This window comes from Salvelinus namaycush, chromosome 3 (genome assembly GCF_016432855.1).
Source record: "Salvelinus namaycush isolate Seneca chromosome 3, SaNama_1.0, whole genome shotgun sequence".
Classification (NCBI taxonomy): domain Eukaryota; kingdom Metazoa; phylum Chordata; class Actinopteri; order Salmoniformes; family Salmonidae; genus Salvelinus; species Salvelinus namaycush.
This window is the reverse complement of record NC_052309.1, coordinates 13,361,216-13,386,612: the sequence shown is the minus strand read 5'-3', so window position 1 is coordinate 13,386,612 and position 25,397 is coordinate 13,361,216. Positions and strand designations below refer to the sequence as shown.

The 25,397-nt window shown below is 42.5% G+C and overlaps 3 protein-coding genes across 7 annotated transcripts in view; 1 reads left to right on the top strand and 2 right to left on the bottom strand.

The window, feature by feature from the left end:
- The window catches only part of LOC120044979 (dematin-like), a 40,548-nt gene extending 36,338 nt beyond the window's left edge, over window positions 1-4,210 (bottom strand). Inside the window, exon 1 of the mRNA XM_038989767.1 lies at window positions 4,099-4,210. The gene's annotated coding sequence lies outside the window, so the exon portion shown is untranslated. The remainder of the gene's footprint in view (window positions 1-4,098) is intronic.
- A 116-nt stretch (window positions 4,211-4,326) lies between these two features.
- LOC120044978 (protein PBDC1-like) lies at window positions 4,327-8,270 on the top strand. Its single transcript, XM_038989766.1, has 6 exons — window positions 4,327-4,493; window positions 6,420-6,485; window positions 6,597-6,656; window positions 6,774-6,914; window positions 7,026-7,137; window positions 7,279-8,270. Exons 1-6 carry the CDS (start codon window positions 4,464-4,466, stop codon window positions 7,368-7,370), a joined length of 501 nt encoding a protein of 166 aa, XP_038845694.1. The 5' UTR covers window positions 4,327-4,463; the 3' UTR covers window positions 7,371-8,270.
- Window positions 8,271-9,442: 1,172 nt separating this feature from the next.
- Window positions 9,443-25,397, bottom strand: part of LOC120044977 (exportin-7-like) — a 31,114-nt gene continuing 15,159 nt past the window's right edge. For 3 of the 5 annotated variants that reach the window (XM_038989761.1, XM_038989762.1, XM_038989763.1), the window contains exons 17-30: window positions 25,265-25,345; window positions 25,094-25,157; window positions 24,862-24,970; window positions 24,272-24,467; window positions 23,937-24,044; window positions 21,611-21,676; window positions 21,158-21,240; window positions 20,818-21,032; window positions 20,537-20,675; window positions 12,086-12,150; window positions 11,902-11,994; window positions 11,642-11,740; window positions 11,316-11,443; window positions 9,443-11,223 (exon numbers count right to left, since the gene is read on the bottom strand). In XM_038989761.1, coding sequence (XP_038845689.1) covers window positions 11,130-11,223; window positions 11,316-11,443; window positions 11,642-11,740; window positions 11,902-11,994; window positions 12,086-12,150; window positions 20,537-20,675; window positions 20,818-21,032; window positions 21,158-21,240; window positions 21,611-21,676; window positions 23,937-24,044; window positions 24,272-24,467; window positions 24,862-24,970; window positions 25,094-25,157; window positions 25,265-25,345 — 1,540 coding nt within the window. In that variant the 3' untranslated portion in view covers window positions 9,443-11,129. The remainder of the gene's footprint in view (window positions 11,224-11,315; window positions 11,444-11,641; window positions 11,741-11,901; window positions 11,995-12,085; window positions 12,151-20,536; window positions 20,676-20,817; window positions 21,033-21,157; window positions 21,241-21,610; window positions 21,677-23,936; window positions 24,045-24,271; window positions 24,468-24,861; window positions 24,971-25,093; window positions 25,158-25,264; window positions 25,346-25,397) is intronic. The other 2 variants (XM_038989764.1, XM_038989765.1) reach the window with 1 other exon arrangement.

The following is a 25,397-nucleotide window of genomic DNA, read 5'->3' as shown; positions in this document are numbered from 1 at the left end:
ATTCTTTGTGGGTCTGTGTAATCTGAGGGAAATATGTGTCTCTCATATGGTCATACATCTGGCAGGCGGTTAGGAGGTGCAGATCAGTTTCCACCTAATTTTGTGGGCAGTGTGCATATAGCCTGTCTTCTCGAGAGCCAGGTCTGCCTACTGCGGCCTCTCTCAATAGCAAAGCTATGCTCACTGAGTCTGTAGTCAAAGCTTCCTTCATTTTGGGTCTGCCATTGTGTACTCTCTCTTTAGGGCCAAATAGCATTCTAGTTTGTTCAGTTTTTCTGTTAATTATTTCCAATGTGTCAAGTAATTATCTTTTTTATTGTCTCATGATTTGTTTGGGTCTAATTGTATTGCTGTCCTGGGGCTCTGTGGGGTCTGTTTGTGTTTGTGAACAGAGCCACAGGACCAGCTTGCTTTTGGGACTCTTGTCCAGGTTAATCTCGCTGTAGGTGATGGCTTTGTTCTGGAAGGTTTGGGAATCGCTTCCTTTTAGGTGTTTGTAGAATTTAACAGCTCTTTTCTGGATTATGATAATTAGCAGGTATCGGACTAATTCTGCTCTTCATGCAATTTTTTGGTGTTTTACGTTGTACACAGAATATATTTTTGCATAATTCTGCATGAGGTCTCAATTTGGTGTTTTTCCCTTTTAGTTATTTCTTGGTTGGTGAGCATACCCCAGACCTCACAACCATAAAGGGCAATGGGTTCAATAACTGATTCTGATAACTGAAGTATTTTTAGCCAGATCCTAATTGGTGTGTCAAATTTTATGTTCCTTTTGATGGCATAGATGACAGAATCTGTGCAAAAGATCTAGGTGCTGCAGTAGACATTTGACTTCAGATTCTAGTAGGGTGAGGCTGGGTCCTGCAGACCGTTCTAGTGCCCTCGCCACTTCGTTGATATACATGTTGAAGAGGGTGGGACTCAAGCTGCATCCCTGTCTCATCCCACAGCCCGGTGGAAAGAAATTTGTTTTTTGCCAATTTTAACCGCACACTTAATGTTTGTGCACATGGATTTTATAATGTGATACGTTTTTCACCAAACACAGCTTTAAATCAATTTGTATAGCAAACCCTCATGCCAAACTGAGTCAAAAGCTTTTTTGAAATCAACAAAGCATGAGAAGACTGCCTTTGTTTTGATTTGTTTCTTTGTCAATTAGGGTGTGCAAGGTGAATACATGGTCTTTTGTACGGGAATTTGGTAAAAAGCCAATTTGACATTTGCTCAATACATTGTTTCACTGAGGAAATGTATGAGTCTGCTGTTAATGATAATGCAGAGGATTTTCCCAAGGTTGCTTTTGACGCATATCCCACGGCAGTTAATGCGGTCTCTCTCTCTTTCTCTATTTTGTTCAACCTAATCCAGTGATTGACATGAATTCTGTTAGGGTTGACAATTAGACTATAATTGCTATATTTTACTGTAAAAATAGGACTCCAGAGAGATGAATTACATACATCTTTATGTTCACTAATTTCATAGGCTAATTCATTTGGAGTTCAACACATGAGTGGAAACTTAAAACACATCAACTAGATCGTTAACCTTAAATATAATACCCACTGCTAGTAGCCATCCAACAGTAAATTGAATGTCCTAAAAAAACTTAAATATACTTTAGATTCTTCAAAGTAGCCACCCTTTGCCTTGAAGACAGCTTTGCACACTCTTGGCTTCTCTCAACCAGCTTCACCTGGAATTATTTTCCAACAGTCTTGAAGGAGTTCCCACATATGCTGAGCACTTGTTGGCTGCTTTTCCTTCACTCTGCGGTCCAACTCATCCCAAACCATCTCAATTGGGGTGAAGTCGGGTGATTGTGAAGGCCAGGTCATCTGATGCAGCACTCCATCACTCTCCTTGGTCAAATAGCCCTTACACAGCCTGGAGGTGTGTTGGGTCATTGTCCTGTTGAAAAACAAATGATAGTCCCACTAAGCGCAAACCAGGTGGGATGGCGTACTGCTGCAAAATTCTGTGGTAGCCATGCTGGTTAAGTGTGCCTTGAATTCGAAATAAATCCCTGACAGTTTCACCAGAAAAGCACCCCCAGACCATCACACCTCCACGCTTCACAATGGGAACCACACATGCGGAGATCATCCCCTCACCTACTCTGCGTCTCACAAAGACACGGCGGTTGGAACCAAAAATCTCAAATTTGGACTCATCAGACCAAAGGACAGATTTCCACCTGTCTAATGTCCATTGCTTGCGTTTCTTGGCGCAAGCAAGTCTCTTCTTATTATTGGTGTCCTTTAGTAGTGGTTTCATTGCAGCAATTCGACCATGAAGGCCTGATGCACGCAGTCTCCTCTGAACAGTTGATGTTGAGATGTGTCTGTTACTTGAACTCTGTGAAGTATTTATTTGGGCTGCAATTTCTGAGGCTGGTAACTCTAATGAACTTAGCCTCTGCAGCAGATGTAACTCTGGGTCTTTCCTTTCCTGTGGCGGTCCTCATGAGAGCCAGTTTCATCATAGCGCTTTTTGGTTTTTGCGACTGCACTTGATGAAACTTTCAAAGTTCTTGAAATGTTCTGCATTGGCTGACCTTTATGTCTTAATTAAAGTAATGATGGACTGTCTTCTCTTATTTGAGCGGTTCTTGGACTTGGTCTTTTACCAAATAGGGCTATCTTCTGTATACCACCCCTACCTTGCACAACACAACTGATTGGCTCAAACGCATTAAGGAAAGAAATAGCACAAATTAACTTAAGGCAAACCTGTTAATTGAAATACATTCCAGGTGACTACCTCATGAAGCTGGTTGAGACTGCCAAGAGTGTGCAAATGTAACAGTATAGCTTTAAACCGTCCCCTCGCCCCGACACGGGCGCGAACCAGGGACCCTCTGCATACATCAACAACTGACACCCACGAAGCGTCGTTACCCATCGCTCCACAATAGCCGCGGCCCTTGCAGAGCAAGGGGCAACACTACTTAAGTCTCAGAGCAAGTGACGTAACTGATTGAAATGCTACTAGCGCGTACCCGCTAACTAGCTAGCCATTTCACATCCGTTACACTCACCCCCCTTTCAACCTCCTCCTTTTTCCGCAGCAACCAGTGATCCGGGTCAACAGCATCAATGTAACAGTTTAACTTTAAACCGTCCCCTCGCCCCGACACGGGCGCGAACCAGGGACCCTCTGCATACATCAACAACTGACGCCCACGAAGCGTCGTTACCCATCGCTCCACAAAGGCCACGGCCCTTGCAGAGCAAGGGGCAACACTACTTAAGTCTCAGAGCAAGTGACGTAACTGATTGAAATGCTACTAGCGCGTACCCGCTAACTAGCTAGCCATTTCACATCCGTTACACAAAGCTGTCATCAAGGCAAAAAGTGGCTACTTTTAATAATCTCAAGTATATATATTTTGATTTGTTTAACACTTTTTTGGTTACTACATGATTCCATATTTGTTATTTCATAGTTTTGATGGCTTCACTATTATTCTACAATGTAGAAAATAGTACAAGAAAAACCCTAGAATGAGTATTGTATATAAAAAAATATTTGTGTGTGTCAATTTCCCGATCAGCCCACACACCAAAATAATGGTGCAGCCCATCTGGCTTTTGGCAGAATTGCCTGATGGCCTATGCACCCCTGGCTTGTCTGGCTAACGGTTATTGGTGTGGCTTTCATGGAGTCATATTTGCTTTATTGTTATGATAAAACTTTTTTACAATATAGCCTCATAATAGATAAACATCGACGCAACAGATGAACATATAGGCTCATATCGGCTATAGACAATTAGTACTACATCACATACTGTATAAGCCTATCATATCCTCCCTGTTCAGTAGGCTTATAATAACCACGTCATGCGGCCTTTCATCGATAAATTCGCACGACGGGGAATGAGAGGCGGTCTAGAAGACAAGATCTTGAATTGTTTACATGAAAGGTGCTGAATAGACCCCATGACAAAATGATATAGGTTATTATTAACCCTTCCCAGACGACCTTACCGCTCAGACCGACCTAGACTACAACAGTCCCTAGTCAAGTGTAATGTCTTTATAAACGTAACTAATAATAAAATGGAATCAAATGATCTAATCTTACCTGCCAATCAATCCGCCGTCATCAACAAAATAACACTCCAGCTAGTGACGCGAACAGATCGAGCATTCCGAAATCCCATCAGCCCCGTTTAAGCGCGCTTCTAGATGTTGAGGAGACTGGTGGGAGGGTGTGAGTGCGTCCTCTCTTCTCTCTCGTCTCCTCCTCTCTTTTACTCTTCTCTCCCCAGCTCCTTCCCTCTCCTAGCCTATCTGACAACAAGTAGATAAGAAGCAACATGGTGAACAATGGATTACAGAATTGAGCTTTAACCAGTCCCAGATGTCACAGCAGATGTAGGGAAGGAGACAAGGCGTGGGCCCTTTAAGCAGAACGATGTGACGTCATCGGGTCAGGGGTTTACAGCAATGGCGTCGGGAAATGGACTTGCTTCTCTGGTGAGAATCCACACGGTTGAATAACTGTATTTGAATTGAATGTACATGTCATATACCGGTAAATTGTAGCTGTATATGAATTCTAAAGTATATGCTGCATTTTTATTTGTAGTAATGCCTCTTCCTAAACGGGAACAACATTGATTGAATTGAACATGTTTTAATACTGTAATGAAACAGGCAGGGAGCAGGTCTCGAACCCTCGACCTCCTAGCCCGAGGTCCGGCGCGCTATCGACTGTGCCGCAAAAGCATGCTCGTGCGGCAGAGTCGATTTCCGCGCTTATAAACACAGGGTCGTTACACTACTCCCTCCTTTCAAAGAGCGCGTCCTCGCGCTAGCTTGCGACTCTACGTCTTACAGGAACGCGCTCACCGGCCAAGCACACGCACTGTCGTGGATGCAAGGTCCGATCACTTCTGACGCCAGTGTAATGAAACAGGCAGGGAGCGGGTCTCGAACCCTCGACCTTCTAGCCCGAAGTCCGGCGCGCTATCAACTGTGCCGCAAAAGCATGCTCGTGCGGCAGAGTCGATTTCCGCGCTTATAAACACAGGGTCGTTACAATACCATTATTAGACTTCAGCAATAACAGTAATATTGAATTGATAATGCCAGTGACAACATTTCGTCGTATTATTTAGGGTGTGAACTGTGAAGAAGCTTTGGGACACAACATCGGGAGTCTGTATTGGTCGGACTACCTGAGTTGTGAATCGTTCTGGTCCGTGGCGATGGAAAATACCTACCACAATATATAGAGCCCCACAGTGGAGGTGTAATCATACCCATAAAACCTAGTAGTCAAACAGGGAAATGGTTTCAATCGTTTATCCGCCATTCATTTTTCCCGTAGGGAATTTTCCAAACACTTACAATAAGGGCTGTGTTTCGTGTAGGCTTACCCTGGCGTGACGTTTTGATAACCATGTAAATCTCTCTCGGACAAGGTGACATATGTACACTGCTCAAAAAAATAAAGGGAACACTTAAACAACACAATGTAACTCCAAGTCAATCACACTTCTGTGAAATCAAACTGTCCACTTAGGAAGCAACACTGATTGACAATAAATTTCACATGCTGTTGTGCAAATGGAATAGACAAAAGGTGGAAATTATAGGCAATTAGCAAGACACCCCCAATAAAGGAGTGGTTCTGCAGGTGGTGACCACAGACCACTTCTCAGTTCCTATGCTTCCTGGCTGATGTTTTGGTCACTTTTGAATGCTGGCGGTGCTTTCACTCTAGTGGTAGCATGAGACGGAGTCTACAACCCACACAAGTGGCTCAGGTAGTGCAGCTCATCCAGGATGGCACATCAATGCGAGCTGTGGCAAGAAGGTTTGCTGTGTCTGTCAGCGTAGTGTCCAGAGCATGGAGGCGCTACCAGGAGACAGGCCAGTACATCAGGAGACGTGGAGGAGGCCGTAGGAGGGCAACAACCCAGCAGCAGGACCGCTACCTCCGCCTTTGTGCAAGGAGGAGCACTGCCAGAGCCCTGCAAAATGACCTCCAGCAGGACCATATGTAAAGTGAAATGTGTCCCTCGCTATCAAATAAATGTCTGAAACAAAATTTTATTCCTGTTAGACAGCGGGCTGCCATTAAACCACACACTTGGTGTAGTTCAGAAAAAAAGTTGGATTCAGACCTTTATTTAATATTGAGGGTCACATTTCACTTTACGTCTGGTAAATCGAGTTCCTAGAGATTATATGCTTTCGTTGACAGGAAATAATTTTTTGGTGTAGCCGGCTATATTTTGGTAGGGTTATTTTCCATTGCCACCCACCAGAACGATTCACAACTCAGGGACTCCAACCAATACAGACTCCTGTGTTGTGTCCCAAAGCTAGTGTAAAGGAGCAATTGTAATACTGTAATTATAATGTTAATGATTCTGTTATATCATGTTATTTCAGGGCGTGGAGGGAGCTACAGCAGCCGCACAGGCTCTGTCTCTACCAGCTGAGGCTTATGGGAACGATGTGAGTTGCCAACACACGGTCTATTGAGGTTTTCCATCCTCTGACACACTCAACACAGTATAATTGTAGTGTCAGTTAGCTAACCTGTGTGTGTGTGTGCATGTGTCTTAGCCTCAACTGGAAGTGATGTGGGCGATGAAGGCTTACAATCACGCAGAGATCTACTTCAATGTGAGTATCTCTTACTCACAAGTACCTGCACCAGTTGGAGCCTATTATCAATACTAGCAGCCACATTGCACTGATCTAGTCCTCTCCCCTCTAGCTAATAATGTGTGTGTACTGTAGCTGATCTCGTCGGTAGACCCCAGTAATCTGAAGTTGACCAAGGTGGATGACCGGATCTATACATCCTTCAAAGAATCTTTCTCAGACCTCAACATTAAGAACTTGGACCCAGACATGCTCAAAACGGCAGAGGCCAAAGAGGTAGAGGACAATGTGTGTTACAGTAGTCAGAGATACAAAGAGGGACAGAGGAAGAGTGGGTGGGTGTGTGTGTGAGAGAAACTAACCTCATCTCTGTATTGGCATCAATAGAAGTGGCGTCCATTCTGTAACCAGTTTGACGGAGTGGTGGAGGACTTTAACTACGGGACTCTGCTACGACTTGACTGTGTGAAGGACTACACAGAGGAAAACACCATATTTGGTATTGTCAGTCACTATTACACAAGAAATGTTGTCACTAATTAGGAGCATAATTGTGTGGGCCTTCTGTCTTTTTTAATGAATATTCACCAGGATTTTTTGTTATCATGCGCATTTAACAATGACCTTATTGTCCCTGCAGCCACCAGGATCCAGTTCTTTGCCATCGAGATCGCTAGGAACAGAGAAGGATTCAACACCCCTGTTTTCCAGGCTAAAAAGCAGCCTTCTTAAACCCACACCCTATAACCCAACCTGCTATAACCTCTAACCCAGTAACAGAGAAAGTTGTCAGTCCTGTGTACCAGGTAAACACCCTTTATAAACCCTACCACCACCACCTCTAACACAGAGAAAGTTTTAACAACCCTGGTTACTAGTGTAAACATTCCCAATGCTTGACATACCACCATCTCCTTACAAACTTTTCCTGTGGTCACCCACCTTGTTGACAACATAGATGGTCTACTGGAAACTAGACCAGGGGAAAGTTCAGCAGGGGTATATTCTTTGCGTCTTGCAACAGAAAACATTTAAGAACCAAAACTAAACCAGGAGGGACCTACCTGAATTTTTACAATAGAAACTCATTTTCCGCTTGGAATAAATGGTTTGTTGCAAAACGTTTTGTAACAATCTGTGTAATACACCCCAGGGCACCTTAAGATAAATATGTACAACAAACAATTCACAGTATTTCTATCTGCAACATTTGCTTACTGAACATGGCCCAGAAGTCAGTCCCCCCCCGCCCCCCCACACACACATGCCTGCATCCCACAAGTGTGTGTGTACTGATGTCTAAACTGAGCATCGTAGCTATATGTAATTAGCTTTCCTCTTATTTGTGCCAAGCACTTCTGGGATTGCGTATGTCCTTGTACAAAGTTGTAAATGTCTTTCAAATGGCACCATATTCTCTATAGTGAACCACTTATGACCAGAGTTCTGGCTAGCAGTTGTGCACTAAATAAGAAATAGGGTGTTCTTTCAGATTTACCCAGTGTACCCGACTGCATTTGGTTTCTGGCCTCGTCATGTGTTTTATATATACACACACACAGTTGAAGTCGGAAGTTTACATACACCTTAGCCAAATACATTTAAACTCAGTTTGTCACAATTCCTGACATTTAATCCTAGTAAAAATTCCCTGTCTTAGGTCAGTTAGGATCACCACTTTATTTTAAGAATGTGAAATGTCAGAATAATAGTAGAGAGTCATTTTCAGCTTTTATTTTTCATCACATTCCCAGTGGGTCAGAAGTTTACATACACTCAATTAGTATTTGGTAGCATTGCCTTAAATTGTTTAACTTGGGTCAAAAGTTTCAGGTAGCCTTCCACAAGCTTCCCACAATAAGTTGGGTGAGTTTTGGCCCATTCCTCCTGACAGAGCTGGTGTAACTGAGTCAGGTTTGTAGGCCTCCTTGTTCGCACACGCTTTTTCAGTTCTGCCCACAAATTGTCTATAGGATTGAGGTCAGGGCTTTGTGATGGCCACTCCAATACCTTGACTTTGTTGTCCTTAAGCTATTTTGCCACAACTTTGTAAGTATGCTTGGGGTCATTGTCCATTTGGAAGACCCATTTGCGACCAAGCTTTAACTTCCTGACTGATGTCTTGAGATGTTGTTTCAATATATCCACATAATTTTCCTACCTCATGATGCCATCTATTTTGTGAAGTGCACCAGTCCCTCCTGCAGCAAAGCACCCCCACAACATGATGCTGCCACCCCCGTGCTTCACGGTTGGGATGGTGTTCTTCGGCTTGCAAACATCCCCCTTTTTCCTCCAAACATAAATGGTCATTGTGGCCAAACAGTTGACTCAAATTATGTCAATAAGCCTGTCAGAAGCTTCTAAAGCCATGACAATTTTCTGGAATTCTCCAAGCTGTTTAAAGGCACAGTCAACTTCGTGTATGTAAACTTCTGATCCACTGGAATTAGGATTCAGTGAATTATTCTGTCTGTAATCAATTGTTGGAATAATGACTTGTGTCATGCACAAAGTAGATGTCCTAACTGACTTGCCAAAACTATAGTTTATTAACAAGAAATTTGTGGAGAGGTTGAAAAACGAGTTAATGACTCCAACCTAAGTGTATGTAAACTTCTGACTTGAACTGTATATATATATTATTATTTTTTTATACCTGAATCTGAATAAATGGATGTCAAAAATCAACCTGTAGCCTGTGTTTCAGATAAATCCTTATGAAGACAATTACCTTGCTAGTCTTCACCACACACTAAAGACATGACCCATGTTGTGCAGTGAAACACAGTGACAGCACGATATACAAATCAAATAACGTTTATTTGCAGTCACAATGCCGACACTATAATATGTAGCAGACATCCACACAACTCAACCAAACTACCGATTCAACACACTCACATCAGAGAACCAAGGTACCGATCCAACACACACACACACACACACACACACTCACTTTAGGGAACCAAAACAATAAACCAGGAAGTCAAATCAACATTGTTAGAGATGAGCTAGTCGTCACAAACAGTTAGCAGCAACACCTGTAGAGTAGCACAAGTTGCTAATGAACCCACATCTCCTCTTTAATACACAGTTCTGTATTTTTCTTACCACCCATTTCCCTGTAATACACAGCTCTCTGTTCTACCAAAGGTTGCATTCTTCTTCTTTAGATTCTCAATTAGAAATAAACTATCCTTCAGGGAGCTCGGAAACGAGAGCTGAACGTTCTAGAATATCCTGGAAGGTTCTGTCTGGAGCGCACTGCTCCTTTACAGCGCCACGAGCACACACACACTCTCTGAGAGTCACACATACTCCAGAGATAGACTGCAGCCACGCTACTTTCTGTTATCAGATCTGTGACCCCTACACACTAGCTAGCATGCTGAGACACTTCACGCTCCCCTAACCCAACCGACTCCCCTGAGGTTAGTGTCAGCTCCAACCAGCCTACCAGAGGGTAAAGTGGAGCATGACCATAACCCTGCCCCACACCCAACCAATTCTATTGGAACAAGCAATTATTTTCTAGGCAAAATGTCTAGGGGCTAAAGTTGGTGTCTAGGGGCTTTGGACAGTGCAGAGGCTAAAGGTGGTGTCTAGGGGCTAAAAATGGTGTCTAGAGGGTAAAGGTGGTGTCTAGGGGCTTTGGACGGTGTCTAGGGGCTTTGGACAGTACATAGAGGGTAAAGGTGGTGTCTAGGGGCTAAAGGTGGTGTCTAGGGGCTAAAGGTGGTGTCTAGGGGCTTTGGACAGTGCATAGGGGCTAAAGGTGGTGTCTAGGAGCTAAAGGTGGTGTCTAGGGGCTAAAGGTGGTGTCTAGGGGCTAAAGGTGGTGTCTAGGGGCAGTGCCTAGGGAGTAACAGTGGTAGGTATGTACATCACTCAAATCAGAGGGCCAGAGGAAAATTTGCAAAATGGACAGTTTCTCACTCTCTTTGTCTCTACCCCTTCACAGCTCTAGTGCTCTCTACTTTCTCGCTCCTCTCATCCCCTGTAGAAAGTTTTTTCCCCACACACAGACAGACAGGTGCACTGACTCACTACACTGTAAAAAGTTCAATCACACGTTTCTCATTTTGTGTTTTAAATTCAATCAATATAAACATTGTTCAAAATGTTATGAAAAAAAATGTACACTTGATTTGTTGTGTTTCTATACAAGGCAGGCAGAAGCAGAGAACTACATTTACCGGCTTCTCCCTTTTCACCTTCATCCCCCCACTCATCCTCCCCCGCAGATTCTCTCCCTCCAAAGTGTGTAGAGATATCCTCCCTCCATCCTCATCCCCCTCTCCTCCCAGCGAGTAGCAGGGTGACCTCTACAGACTGGCTTTAAAATAGATCTGTATATTTATATAGGCTTCTATAAAAAGGAGGGTGGAACCACAAGGGAGAGGGGTGAGAGGAAGAGGGGGTGAGAAGAGGAGCGGGTTGAGTTTTGGGAAGCTGCTCTGTGTGGAGCAGGTGTGCGTGTGTGGAATGTCAGCTCATCATGTCATTGGTGTTGACTCCATATGAAGAGTTTTTCATGCTGTCGTTCACCTCCCTCCGGAACACCGAGAGGTTCTGGGTGAACCTGCACAGATTAATATACACACAGTTAAAAAACACACAAAGTGAGCACACACACAAAGTGAGCGCACACACAGTCAATGGAATTGTGTGTACCTGTCTCTGTTCTTGGTTAGCAGGTTGCGTTCTATCCCCTCCATCAGGTTCTCAAAGCAGAGATGCATGGCCTGCTGCTTTTCTGGAGGCTGGCTGTTCACAATGCTGTTCCTCAGGTCTGCAAAATACTACACACACACACAAAGCGCACAAAAAAGAAAAATCTCTGGTCGGCAAAATACTGCAGGAATGGAGACACACAGGACGAGGCTGGTGTGTTAGGTTTTTTTCTTTCCTTTTTTGTAGCCAGGATAGTCCACTCAGCAACAATTGCCACGTCTTCCAGGGAATGGTTGGATAATGGGTGTGTGGTTGTGTACCTGTACCTTCTCGTTGAGCAGGATGAGGCCCAGTAGAGGTCTGGACATGGACCACTGGTTCCTGCAGTCCTCAAAGATGATGATGTTCAACACTGTGGACAGCATCTGTAGGACAAACACACAGAATGATTAGTGAGTGTGTGTGAGTGAGCGAGATCGTGTGTGTGTGTGTGTGTGTGTGTGTGTGTGTGTGTGTGTGTGTGTGTGTGTGTGTGTGTGTGTGTGAGAGAGAGCGAGATTGGTGTGTGTGTTTGGGGTGTGTGTACCTGTTGGATCATCTCTGGGTGTTGCTGCATGATGTGTAGGAAGCGTTCGTCTGTTGCCATGGCAACAGGCCGTTTCTTAGTGGAGCGAGACAGCTAAACAGAAACAATGCATTAGCATCAATATATGTACATACATGTATAAGGTGATATGAATAGATTACAGATGAACAGAGGGAGAGGTTACCTGTTTGAACAGGTAGGTGGCGATATGGTCCAGACTGGAACAACACCCAGTACACACCATAGTATCTACAACACACGTTAGTCATTTTAAAATAAATTATAAATATAGTTTATTTAATGTCCTATCATGATGGAACAGTCCACAACCCTATACAGCCACCTGAGAGACCCATACACTGAGGTCCTTATCTGTTTTATGGGCCTACTGTAAGTAGCCTATACGCAGCCAAAACAGAAAGATAAATGCAGTCAGAGACCTTCTAGAGCAGCACCGCCCCCTCAAGATTCTGAGCCTGCCTGGCAGGATTGGTCCTACAAAGCCAGAGCCCCCTGATGGGTGAGCATAATATACAAGGAATTTCTCAAAGCTGCTAATGAGTACCTTGATGACCTTGTACCTAGCCGGTGGGGATTCCGGTGGGGTGCCCCCACCCAGGTCATCAAGTAAAAAAAATAAAAAAAAGTGTTGATAGGGGACAGAATGCAGTTGGACCATCAAATATTTGGCACATACATTACCTAATCAGACAGGTTTTTTTTACATGGACGATACATTGGAGATAATATAAGACAAGTACTGGAAACAATAGAACACTATGAAATATCTGGGAAACTAGGCCTGGTTTTCATAGCTGACTTTGAAAAGGCTTTTGATAAAGTACAACTGCAGTTTATATATAATTGCCCGGAATATTTCAATTTTGGAGAATCTCTTGTAAAATGGGTTCGTTATGTATAGTAACCCATGGTGTAAAATAGTAAATAATGGCTACTTCTCAGAAATTATTAATCTGTCAAGAGAAGTAAAACAACGTTGTCTACTATCGGCATATCTATTTATTATGGCCATTGAAATGTTAGCTATTAAAATCAGATCCAACAATAGTATCAAGGGATTAGAAATCCAGGGCTTAAAAACAAAAGTGTCATTGTATACCGATGATTCACGTTTTCTTTTAAATCCACAATTTGGATCACTCCACAGCCTAATAGAGGATCAAGATACTTTTCTAACCTCTCTGGATTACAACCAAAGTGTGATAAGTGTACTATATTATGTATTGGTCACAAAAAAAATACAACTTTTACATTACTGTGTAGTTTACCAATAAAATGGTCTGATGATGATGTGGACATACTCAGTATACATATCCAAAAGAAAGAAATTCTCTCAGTACAATACATTTTAATAGAAAGTTAGCAAAAATAGTTAAGATCTTGCTGCCATGGAAAGGAAAATACCTGTCTATTTGTGGAATACTCACCCTGATTAACTCTTTAGTCATATCACATATTACCTATTTGCGTATGGTTTTGCCTACACCTAGCGACCTGTTTTTTAAATTATATGAGCAAAACATATTACATTTTATTTGGAATGGCAAGCCACACAACATTAACTTCTTCTGGCTGCAGGGGGAGTATTGAGTAGCCAGATAAAAGGTGCCCATTTCAAACGGCCTCGTACTCAATTCTTGCTCGTACAATATGCATATTATTATTACTATTGGATAGAAAACACTCTCTAGTTTCTAAAACCGTTTGAATTATATCTGTGAGTCAAACAGAACTCATTTGGCACAAACTTCCTGACCAGGAAGTGGAAAGTCTGAAATCGAGGCTCTGTTCTTCTTCCTGCCTATAAATGGGCATGATACGTAAGAGTATACGTGCACTTCATAGACCTTCCCCTGGATGTCAAGAGGCTGTGAGAGAAGAAATTTAGTGTTTATCTTGGTCTGAAGTGGAATACAAGCTCTTTGTATGACGTGTCCCTCATTTCCGGTACTCTGGGGAGCGCGAGGTGGACAGTGGGATTGCCTTCTGTTTAGCTGTCGTTATAGGCCACTACTATCTCCGGCTTTGATTTTATTTGATACATGTGACCATATCATCGTAAAGTATGTTTTTTCAATATAGTTTAATCAGATTATTTAAAATTTTTCAGGAGTTTTGCCGTGTTCCGTTCTCTGACTTTGTTGACGATGGAGCGATTCGTGCCACTTGGCTAGTGCGCTTCCTAAATCGAGAGGGAAAGTGTCCGTTCTAAATCCAAACAACGACTGTTCTGGACAAAGGACCCCTTGTCCAACATTCTGATGAAAGATCACCAAAAGTAAGAAACATTTTATGATGGTATTTCATATATCTGTCGTGCATGTGAACTAGTCGTCGGCGCCCAACGTTTGGGTACTCTAGCTATACCGAAGTGGATGTCGTAATGAAGTTATTTTTTAGAATTCTAACACTGCGATTTCATTAAGAACTAATGGATCTATCATTTCCTATACAACATGTATTTTTTAGTTATGTTTATGAATAGTCATTTGGTCAGAATATGTGTGTCATAAAAAGTGTCAGAAAAAAATCCGGACGTTGTGGGACAAAATAGCTACGTTAGCAGAATGTATAACCACTGATTTCAGCTCTAAATATGCACATTTTCGAACAAAACATAAGTGTATGTATAACCTGATGTTATAGGACTGTCATCTGATGAAGAATATCAAGGTTAGTCAAAAATTATATATCTTTTACTGGTTTGTCACGATCGCTAACTTTTACTGCTGGGAAATGGCATGTCTTTCTGGCTATTGTGGTAAGCTAATATAACGCTATATTTTGTTTTCGCTGTAAAACACTTAATAAATCGGAAATATTGGCTGGAATCACAAGATGCCTGTCTTTCATTTGCTGTACACTATGTATTTTTCAGAAATGTTTTATGATGAGTAATTAGGTATTTGACGTTGGTGTCTAATTATTATGGCTGCTTTCGGTGCAATTTCTGATTGTAGCTGCAATGTAAACTATGATTTATACCTGAAATATGCACATTTTTCGAACAAAACATAGATTTATTGAATAACATGTTATAAGACTGTCATCTGATGAAGTTGTTTGTTGGTTAGTTTGGTTGGTTCTTGGTTAGTTAGGTTGGCTTTGTGCATGCTACCTGTGCTGTGAAAAATGTCTGTGCTTTTTTGTATTTGGTGGTGAGCTAAACATAAATATACGTGCTGTTTTCGCTGTAAAACATTTTAAAAATCGGACATGTTGGCTGGATTCACAAGATGTGTACCTTTCATTTGCTGCATTGGACTTGTTAATGTGTGAAAGTTAAATATTAAAAATATATATATTTTGAATTTCGCGCCCTGCACTTGAAGTGGCTGTTGTCATAAGTGTACCGGCGTCGGGCTGCAGCCATAAGAAGTTATTAAACAGACCTATTTATATAATGAATATGAATTTGGAGGGCAAAAATGACCAAATATTAAAGCATTAAACCTCTCACTAAAAGGTGTCAGTCATACAAAAGTTATACTTAAATTCCAACTGGTTCTGTAGCAGATTAGTAAGAATGTCTCACGCCATGTTCAAGAACGACCTTTTTCCCTTTATTCAGATTACAACCTCTCACTTTCAGTTATTTGAAAATGAAATCTCCAAAATATCACTATTTTTAAAACAAGCCATAGAAAGTTGGTTGCAATTTCAGTTTAATCCACCAGAAAAGACAGAACAAATAATACAACACAGTGGTTAAACGTAAAATATACTAATTGATTTTTAAAAAGTATAATCTAGGGGCCTCCCGGGTGGCGCAGTGGTCTAGGGCACTGCATCGCAGTGCTAACTGCGCCACCAGAGTCTCTGGGTTCGCGCCCAGGCTCTGTCGCAGCCGGCCGCGACCGGGAGGTCCGTGGGGCGACGCACAATTGGGCTAGCGTCGTCCGGGTTAGGGAGGGTTTGGCCGGTAGGGATATCCTTGTCTCATCGCGCTCCAGCGACTCCTGTGGCGGGCCGGGCGCAGTGCGCGCTAACCAAGGGGGCCAGGTGCACGGTGTTTCCTCCGACACATTGGTGCGGCTGACTTCCGGGTTGGAGGCGCGCTGTGTTAAAGAAGCAGTGCGGCTTGGTTGGGTTGTGCTTCGGAGGACGCATGGCTTTCGACCTTCGTCTCTCACGGGAGTTGTAGCGATGAGACAAGATAGTAATTACTAGCGATTGGATACCACGAAAATTGGGGAGAAAAGGGGATAAAATTTATTTTAAAAATAAATAAAAATAAAAAATAAAAAAAAGTATAATCTTTGTAAACTATATCATAAATAGGACTGGTGGAGTTGTCACACATGCAGCTAACAAAAATATATGGAAATGTGGAAGGGGAAAAAAGTAAGGAAGTTGTCTGTCGGCCCTGCATTAAAGACCAACATTGGTTAAAGAAAATGGTGACGAATAACTTTTTATTTTTTTAAGTATACCAGTTTCATTTAAGGACAAAAAAAATTAACAGCTGTGCCATATAGATTGAAAAATAGTTAAGAGATTTCGATGTACCGATTACATTGCTTATGAACTGATACGCAAAACAACGCCGGATTAAAACCTAAAATTGTTCTACTTAAAATTATACAAAATTCTTGAAACTAATAGAATGTTATATACAGTACCAGTCAAAGGTCTGGACACACCTACTGATTCAAGGGGTTTTCTTTATTATTACTATTTTCTACATTGTAGAATAATAGAAGACATCAAAACTATGAAATAACACATGGAATCATGTCGTAACCAAAAAGTGTTAAATCTAAATATATTTTATATTTGAGATTCTTCAAAGTAGCCACCCTTTGCCTTGGATGACAGCTATTGTTTAACATGATTATACCCAAAACATACAATTATCTATAAAAGGTTCCTCAGTCGAGCAGTAAATTTCAAACAAATTCAACCTAAGCAGAACAATAACCTAAAACACAAGGCCAAATCTACACCGGAGTTGCTTACCAAGATGACATTAAATGTTCCTGAATGGCCAAGTTACAGCTTTGACTTAAATCAGCTTGACAATCTAATGGCAAGGCCTGAAAATGGTTGTCTAGCAATGATCATCCAACTAAAAAGAGATGGAAGAATTTTTAAATAATAAAAATGGGCTAATACTGTACAATCCAGGTGTGCAAAGCTCTTAAGAGACTTACCCAGAAAGACTCACAGCTGTAATCGCTGCCAAATGTGATTCTAACATGTATGGACTCAGGGGGTTGAATCTAATCAAGATATATTAGCGTTTTATCTTTCATAAATTTTTTATAGATGTCAAAGTTGAAGAAAAATTCTAACATGAATGTTGTGTGTAGATCGTTGATGAATAATGACAATTAAATACATTTTAATCTCAATTTGTAACACAAAAGTCAAGGGGTGTGAACATTTTCTGAAGTCACTGTATATATCACCCAGTGCAGTGGTATACTGTATATGTACCATTTCCCGGTGCAGTGTGTGTATGTACAGCTGAAGTCGGAAGTTTACATACACCTTAGCCAAATACATTTAAACTCGGTATTTCACAATTCCTGACATTTTATCCTAGTAAAAATTCCCTGTCTTAGGTCAGATAGGATCACCACTTTATTTTAAGAATGTGAAATGTCAGAATAATAGTAGAGAGAATGATTTATTTCAGCTTTCATCACATTCCCAGTGGGTCAGAAGTTTACATACACTCAATTAGTATTTGGTAGCATTGCCTTTAAATTGTTTAACTTGGGTCAAACGTGTCGGGTAGCCTTTCCACAAGCTTCCCACAATAAGTTGGGTGAATTTTGGCCCATTCCTCCTGACAGAGCTGGTGTAACTGAGTCAGGTTTGTAGGCCCCCTTGCTCGCACATGCTTTTTCAGTTCTGCCCACATATTTTCTATGGGATTGAGGTCAGGGCTTTGTGATGGCCACTCCAATACCTTGACTTTGTTGTCCTTAAGCCATTTTGCCACAACTTTGGAAGTATACTTGGGGTCATTGTCCATTTGGAAGACCCATTTGCGACCATGCTTTAACTTCCTGACTGATGTCTTGAGATGTTGCATAATTTCCTCCCTCATGATGCCATCTATTTTGCTGCAGTCCCTCCTGCAGCAAAGCACCCCCACAACATGATGCTGCCACCCCCGTGCTTCACGGTTGGGATGGTGTTCTTCGGCTTGCAAACATCCCCCTTTTTCCTCCAAACATAACAATGGTCATTATGACCAAACAGTTCTATTTTTCTTTCATCAGACCAGAGGACATTTTTCCAAAAAAGTATGATCTTTGTCCCCATGTGCAGTTGCAAACCGTAGTCTGGCTTTTTTATGGCAGTTTTGGAACAGTGGCTTCTTCCTTACTGAGCGGCCTTTCAGGTTATGTCGATATAGGACTCGTTTTACTGAGGATGTAGATACTTTTGTACCTTTTTCCTCCAGCATCTTCACAAGGTCCTTTGCTGTTGTTCTGGGATTGAGTTGCACTTTTCGCACCAAAGTACGTTCATCTCTAAGAGACAGAACTCATCTCCTTCCTGAGCGGTATGTGTGGTCCCATGGTGTTTATACTTGCGTACTATTGTTTGTACAGCTGAACGTGGTACCTTCAGGCATTTGGAAATTGCTCCCAAGGATGAACCAGGTCTTGGCTGATTTCTTTGGATTTTCCCATGATGTCAAGCAAAGAGGCACTGCGTTTGAAGGTAGGCCTTGAAATACATCCACAGGTACACCACCAATTGACTCAAGTTATGTCAATTAGACTATCAGAAGCTTCTAAAGCCATGACATCATTTTCAGGAATGTCCCAAGCTGTTTAAAGGCACAGTCAACTTAGTGCATGTAAACTTCTGACCCACTGGAATTGTGATACAGTGAATTATAAGTGAAATAATCTGTCTGTAAACAATTGTTGGAAAAATTACTTGTGTCAAGCACAAAGTAGATGTCCTAACCAACTTGCCAAAACTATAGTTTGTTAACTTCTTATGGCTGCAGGGGCAGTATTGAGTAGCTTGGATGAAAGGTGCCCATATTAAACGGCCTGCTCCTCAGTCCCAGTTGCTAATATATGCATATTATTATTCATATTGGATAGAAAACACTCTGAAGTTTCTAAAACTGTTTGATTTATGTCTGTGAGTATAACAGAACTCATATGGCAGGCAAAAACCTGAGAAGTTCCACTTCCTGTTTGAATTGTTTCTGGGGTGGCAGATTTTCAACCAAGCTCTCAATGAGATATGGATGAGTTTTCCCTTCCTACGGCTTCCACTAGATGTCAACAGTCAACAGAACTTTGTCTGATGACTCTAATGTGAAGGGGGGCCGAAGGAGACAGGAATGAGTAATCACTGCCACGAGCTGATCACGCATTCACCATGCGCCTTCACATGAGGACGACGTCCGTTCCACCGCTCTTCTGAAGTCAATCTAATTCTCCGGTTGGAACGTTATTCAAGATGTATGTTAACAACATTCTAAAGATTGATTCAGTACATCGTTTGACATGTTTCTACCGACTGTTACGGAACTTTTGGACATTTTGTCACATTATAGTGGAGGCGCTTTGTGACTTTGGGATTGTTTACCAAAGGCGCTAACCAAAGTAGCTAATTGGACATAAATAACGGACATTATCGAACAAATCAAGCATTTATTGTGGACCTGGGATTCCTAGGACTGCATTCTGATGAAGTTCATCAAAGGAAACATTTATCATGTATTTTCTGGTTTCTGTTGACCCCAACATGGCGGCTAATTTGGCTATTGTTCTGAGCTCCGTCTCAAGATTATTGCATGATTTGCTTTATCCGTAAAGTTTTTTTGAAATCTGACACAGCGGTTGCATTAAGGAGAGGTATATCTATAATTCCATGTGTATAACTTGTATTATCATCTACATTTATGATGAGTATTTCTGTTGAAACGATGTGGCTATGCAAAATCACTTGATGTTTTTGGAACAAGTGAATGTAACGCGCCAATGTAAACTCAGATTTTTTGTTATAAATATGAACTTTATCAAACAAAACATGCATGTATTGTGTAACATGAAGTCCTATGAGTGTCATCTGATGAAGATAATCAAAGGTTAGTGATTAATTTTATCTCTATTTCTGCTTTTTCTGACTGCCATCTTTCGCTGGAAAAATGGCTGTGCTTATTGTGGTTTGATGGTGACCTAACATAATCGTTTGTAGTGCTTTCGCTGAAAAGCATATTTGAAATCGGACACTTTGGTGGGATTAACAACAAGAATATCTTTAAAATGATATAAGACACATGTATGTTTGAGGAATTTTAATTATGAGATTTCTGTTGTTTGAATGTGGCGCCCTGCACTTTCTCTGGCTGCTGTCATATCGATCCCGGTAGCGGGATGCAGCCATAAGAAGTTAACAAGAAATTTGTGGAGTGGTTGAAAAACGAGTTTTAATGACTCCAACCTAAGTGTATGTAAACTCCCGACTTCAACTGTATATACATTACCCAGTGCAGTGGTATTCGGTGAATGTATAATTTCCCGGTGCAGTGTGTGCATGTATAATTTCCCAGGGCAGTGTGTGTATGTATAATTTCCCGGTGCAGTGTGTGTATGTATAATTTCCCGGTGCAGTGTATGTATTACATTACCCAGTGCAGTGAGTCCCTCGGAGATAGATGACAGTATGTACATGACGACATGCGGCTCTAGAGAAGCAATGAAGTTCATGTGATCCTGAGTCAACACCTCCAACAGACTGTAGAACGACTGGCTCAACTTGGGATAGTCCTGGAGTGAGGAGGGAGAAAGAGAAGGGGGGAGGGAGAAAGAAGGAGATTAAGTGTGCTGAAACTGCCATTGTCAGATATATTTAGAATGTTCAGGGAAGTACTTCGCTGTGAGGGATGGAGAGGAGTGTGTGTGTGTGTACCAGCAGGTCGCTGTGTGGTATGGACAGCAGCAGTTTGATGAAGGTCTGTAGCGCGTTGTCCAGTGCGTCATCTCCATAGAGACGGAACACCCCGAAGTTGACATAGTTCCCAGAGAGCACAGCCTTGAGCATGGAGAAACACACACTGACACCCTTCAGCTTCACACTGTACATCTGGTCCTTAGGCACCTCCCCAATGGTCAGGATACGGTTACCTGGAGAAGGGGAGAGAGAGAACCAAGGAAATGAATATATTTTAAAAATGTGTGGCTGACCAACCAATTACATTGCTCCAGTGAGTGCACAGCAACTGTGGCAATAGGACACTTGAGTGTAGTACCATAGGTGGTGATCATCTTGCTGGTTTCTCTGAACAGCAGGATTCCGTTGGGTGATGACACGTCAAATTGTAACCTCTGTGACCTGGAAACACAGACACAGAGTTAAGGATTCATTTTTCCCCTCAAATTTACCAATTTTCCATGCTGAGAAAATTGCAAGCCTTTCCCAGGTATCCCGAGATCCTTCCAACCAGAAATGCTATCTAAAAGCATTGAATACCCGCAAGTGTGAAACGGACATAATTCTATCACTATAAATTGAGAAACACTTGCAGGTATCTAACGGTTTCTTGTTATATTTGTTGTAATTGAATTTACTCAAAGTTCTCTCAAAGTCGTCACACTATTTTGTTTATGTAACCTATAGTTTTAACGTAGGCCTAAGAAAAATGGTTTGCTTGACTAGTAAAATTAGGTTATTATAGCTAGTGAAAATGACAGGGTCGTTTTACCGTTGACTGAAAGATGACACCCAGCTTATTGGCTCTCTCCTCTCCCCTTGCAGAGCAGCTGTCTGGCTATCAGGGGAATTTGGAAAGATTATGGCTGTTTTTACTATGAAAACTCACTTATGTGGTGACTGTTTGTTTAGCGCAGCATTGGATATTTTCCCTGTGACAAGCAAGCAAACAGTGTAGAATCCGCACCATGGACAGCTGCCGATCAATTCCATGTGAATCTGACCTTCTAGTCAAGCCAGTGCCCTTGCTTTTGTTAGTTTAACAACTTGGAACAATGTTGCGAATGTCAATTTCCTTGAGCGCTTTTGCAGACACAATGTATTAGGTGTTTTGTTAGCAGTGAGCAGCCGTAGTTTATATTTTGGAGCCTCTGTTGTGCAACACAGCTGAAGTTTGGGAAGTTATTTGAATGAACAAACTGTAGAGGAGAAACCTGGGACGGAAATGACCTACCGTGACTGCGTGGAGAAGTCGTGCGTAGCAGTGTAAGTTAGAAAACGTCTACATGGCTTCTATATTGGGGACTAGCCTAAATAATGCAGGTTTCTAGCGTTGCAGATTTTCTGTTTTTGCATTAGTGCGGCATAGAAATGTTATATTATTGTTCGAGATACTTAAAAAATATATACACTGCTCAAAAAAATAAAGGGAACACTAAAATAACACATCCTAGATCTGAATGAATGAAATATTCTTATTAAATACTTTTTTCTTTACATAGTTGAATGTGCTGACAACAAAATCACACAAAAATTATCAATGTAAATCAAATTTATCAACCCATGGAGGTCTGGATTTGGAGTCACACTCAAAATTAAAGTGGAAAACCACACTACAGGCTGATCCAACTTTGATGTAATGTCCTTAAAACAAGTCAGAATGAGGCTCAGTAGTGTGTGTGGCCTCCACGTGCCTGTATGACCTCCCTACAACGCCTGGGCATGCTCCTGATGAGGTGGCGGATGGTCTCCTGAGGGATCTCCTCCCAGACCTGGACTAAAGCATCCGCCAACTCCTGGACAGTCTGTGGATGGAGCGAGACATGATGTCCCAGATGTGCTCAATTGGATTCAGGTCTGGGGAACGGCGGGCCAGTCCATAGCATCAATGCCTTCCTCTTGCAGGAACTGCTGACACACTCCAGCCACATGAGGTCTAGCATTGTCTTGCATTAGGAGGAACCCAGGGCCAACCGCACCAGCATATGGTCTCACAAGGGGTCTGAGGATCTCTCGGTACCTAATGGCAGTCAGGCTACCTCTGGCGAGCACATGGAGGGCTGTGCGGCCCCCCAAAGAAATGCCACCCCACACCATGACTGACCCACCGCCAAACTGGTCATGCTGGAGGATGTTGCAGGCAGCAGAACGTTCTCCACGGCGTCTCCAGACTCTGTCACGTCTGTCACATGTGCTCAGTGTGAACCTGCTTTCATCTGTGAAGAGCACAGGGAGCCAGTGGCGAATTTGCCAATCTTGGTGTTCTCTGGCAAATGCCAAACGTCCTGCACGGTGTTGGGCTGTAAGCACAACCCCCACCTGTGGACATCGGGCCCTCATACCACCCTCATGGAGTCTGTTTCTGACCGTTTGAGCAGACACATGCACATTTGTGGCCTGCTGGAGGTCATTTTGCAGGGCTATGGCAGTGCTCCTCCTGCTCCTCCTTGCACAAAGGCGGAGGTAGCGGTCCTGCTGCTGGGTTGTTGCCCTCCTACGGCCTCCTCCACGTCTCCTGATGTACTGGCCTGTCTCCTGGTAGCGCCTCCATGCTCTGGACACTACGCTGACAGACACAGCAAACCTTCTTGCCACAGCTCGCATTGATGTGCCATCCTGGATGAGCTGCACTACCTGAGCCACTTGTGTGGGTTGTAGACTCCGTCTCATGCTACCACTAGAGTGAAAGCACCGCCAGCATTCAAAAGTGACCAAAACATCAGCCAGGAAGCATAGGAACTGAGAAGTGGTCTGTGGTCACCACCTGCAGAACCACTCCTTTATTGGGGGTGTCTTGCTAATTGCCTATAATTTCCACCTTTTGTCTATTCCTTTTGCACAACAGCATGTGAAATTTATTGTCAATCAGTGTTGCTTCCTAAGTGGACAGTTTGACTTCACAGAAGTGTGATTGACTTGGAGTTACATTGTGTTGTTTAAGTGTTCCCTTTATTTTTTTGAGCAGTGTATATTATCTTGGTAATCAGGAAGGCACTTGTTCAGGAAATTGGTGTTAATCCCTACAAAAGGGTTAGAAGTCAGGGGTTAGAGGTCGAGGGAGAAGTGTCAGGGTTCTGACTGTATGCATGTTTGTGTACCTGTTGTGGACTAGCTCGGCCATGAGCTTTAGGACAGGAGTGGTGCATGCTGGTACGTGGTACCAGAGCTCTATAGCTCTCTGCAGGATGGGCATGTAGGCTGGGTAGCTGGAGGAGGGGTTAAGAACAACACTGTGCACCAATGAGACTTCAAGTGAAGGACAACACTACTTGCAATTCACAACTCTACAGTGATTTCCTATTCTATGACAGACAGTCATATCTCTTCTACACAATGCATTTATTTCTGAACGTTCTTTAACCTTTCAACCTCCTAAGCAGGCCCCTGGTACGTAAAGATCAGGGGTCAGAGATCAGGGGTCAGTAAAGGATACATCCAGTCGAAGAGCATCATAAAGCTGGTCTTGGCGTTGAAGGCAAAGGCAATACCTCTCAGGTCTCTGACCAGTCCTACCAACGTCCTCTTCGCCTCCTGCTCGTTGAATGTGTTGGTGCTGAACATCTGAGCCACTGCTTCAAACGCCGCCGTTAGGGGAAGCATGAATTGTTCAAACTGGTCCTCATCCTCACCTACACACACAAGATGAAAACAAAGTGAAAGTAGGGCTGGGACGATACCAGTATCACAGCAAGGGAACAACACACAAAGTGGATTTAACTTCTTTAGGAAAACAGCCCTAATGTTGGAAACAAACATTATCTTGTCATCCAGAGTCACATTGATTTATTTTTCCAAGCTATAGCACACAATATTTTACATACAACAGGTTTTTAAAGGACCAACGAGTGTGGTCTGCTTCGTGTTTTCATTTTTGCCATGGAAAAAATATGATACTGGTATCATCACAGCCCTAGGTGAAAGAATGAAAAGTTTGTAATTATCCAAATAAGATCATTACTGATAATCGTGTAAACTGTAGATGTGTGTGTGTGTGTGTGTGTGTGTGTGTGTGTGTGTGTCTACCTAGGTCGACCATCAGCAGGCGTCCCAGTGCGGTGTAGAACGTGGTGCGACACCTCATGTCGCTGAGGTTTGATTGGTTGTTCACGCCCAGGAAGGAGAAGTGCTCGCTCTGACATCATAGGAGAAAGGAAAAGGGCATTATGGGAAAAGAACTGGATGAAAAAGCATACATTGAGTTTCAGGCGGTTAGTGTTAGGGGTCAGGGTGAGGGGTCAAAGGTCAGGGTACTTACTGTGTGGTTGTTCAGCATGAACTGAACAGCGCTGAGTTTCACCAACTTCCTCACACTGCTGTACGTACACACACACACCGTCAAAGAGACAACACAGGAGCTGGAATATAGCAGAATACCAAATACACCCCCCCCCTTTTCTCTCACACGCACACACGCGCAAAAGGATATCCTATGGAGAGGTCATTGAGTAACTGAAGTGTCTTGGAAGTGATTGGTTCACACTGGCCCCAGTACTTCAGATTGGTGATGCTGCAATCACAAATGGTATTAAATCAGTGGTTAGTTCATAGAACCAGCAGTT

Excerpts from the sequence above, each read along its gene's own strand:
- LOC120044978 (XM_038989766.1), top strand. The coding sequence starts at position 4,464 with ATGGCGTCGGGAAATGGACTTGCTTCTCTG. Across the intron at positions 4,494-6,419 it reads GAAATGGACTTGCTTCTCTG|GGCGTGGAGGGAGCTACAGC; the intron begins GTGAGAATCCAC and ends ATGTTATTTCAG. Across the intron at positions 6,915-7,025 it reads AAACGGCAGAGGCCAAAGAG|AAGTGGCGTCCATTCTGTAA; the intron begins GTAGAGGACAAT and ends TGGCATCAATAG.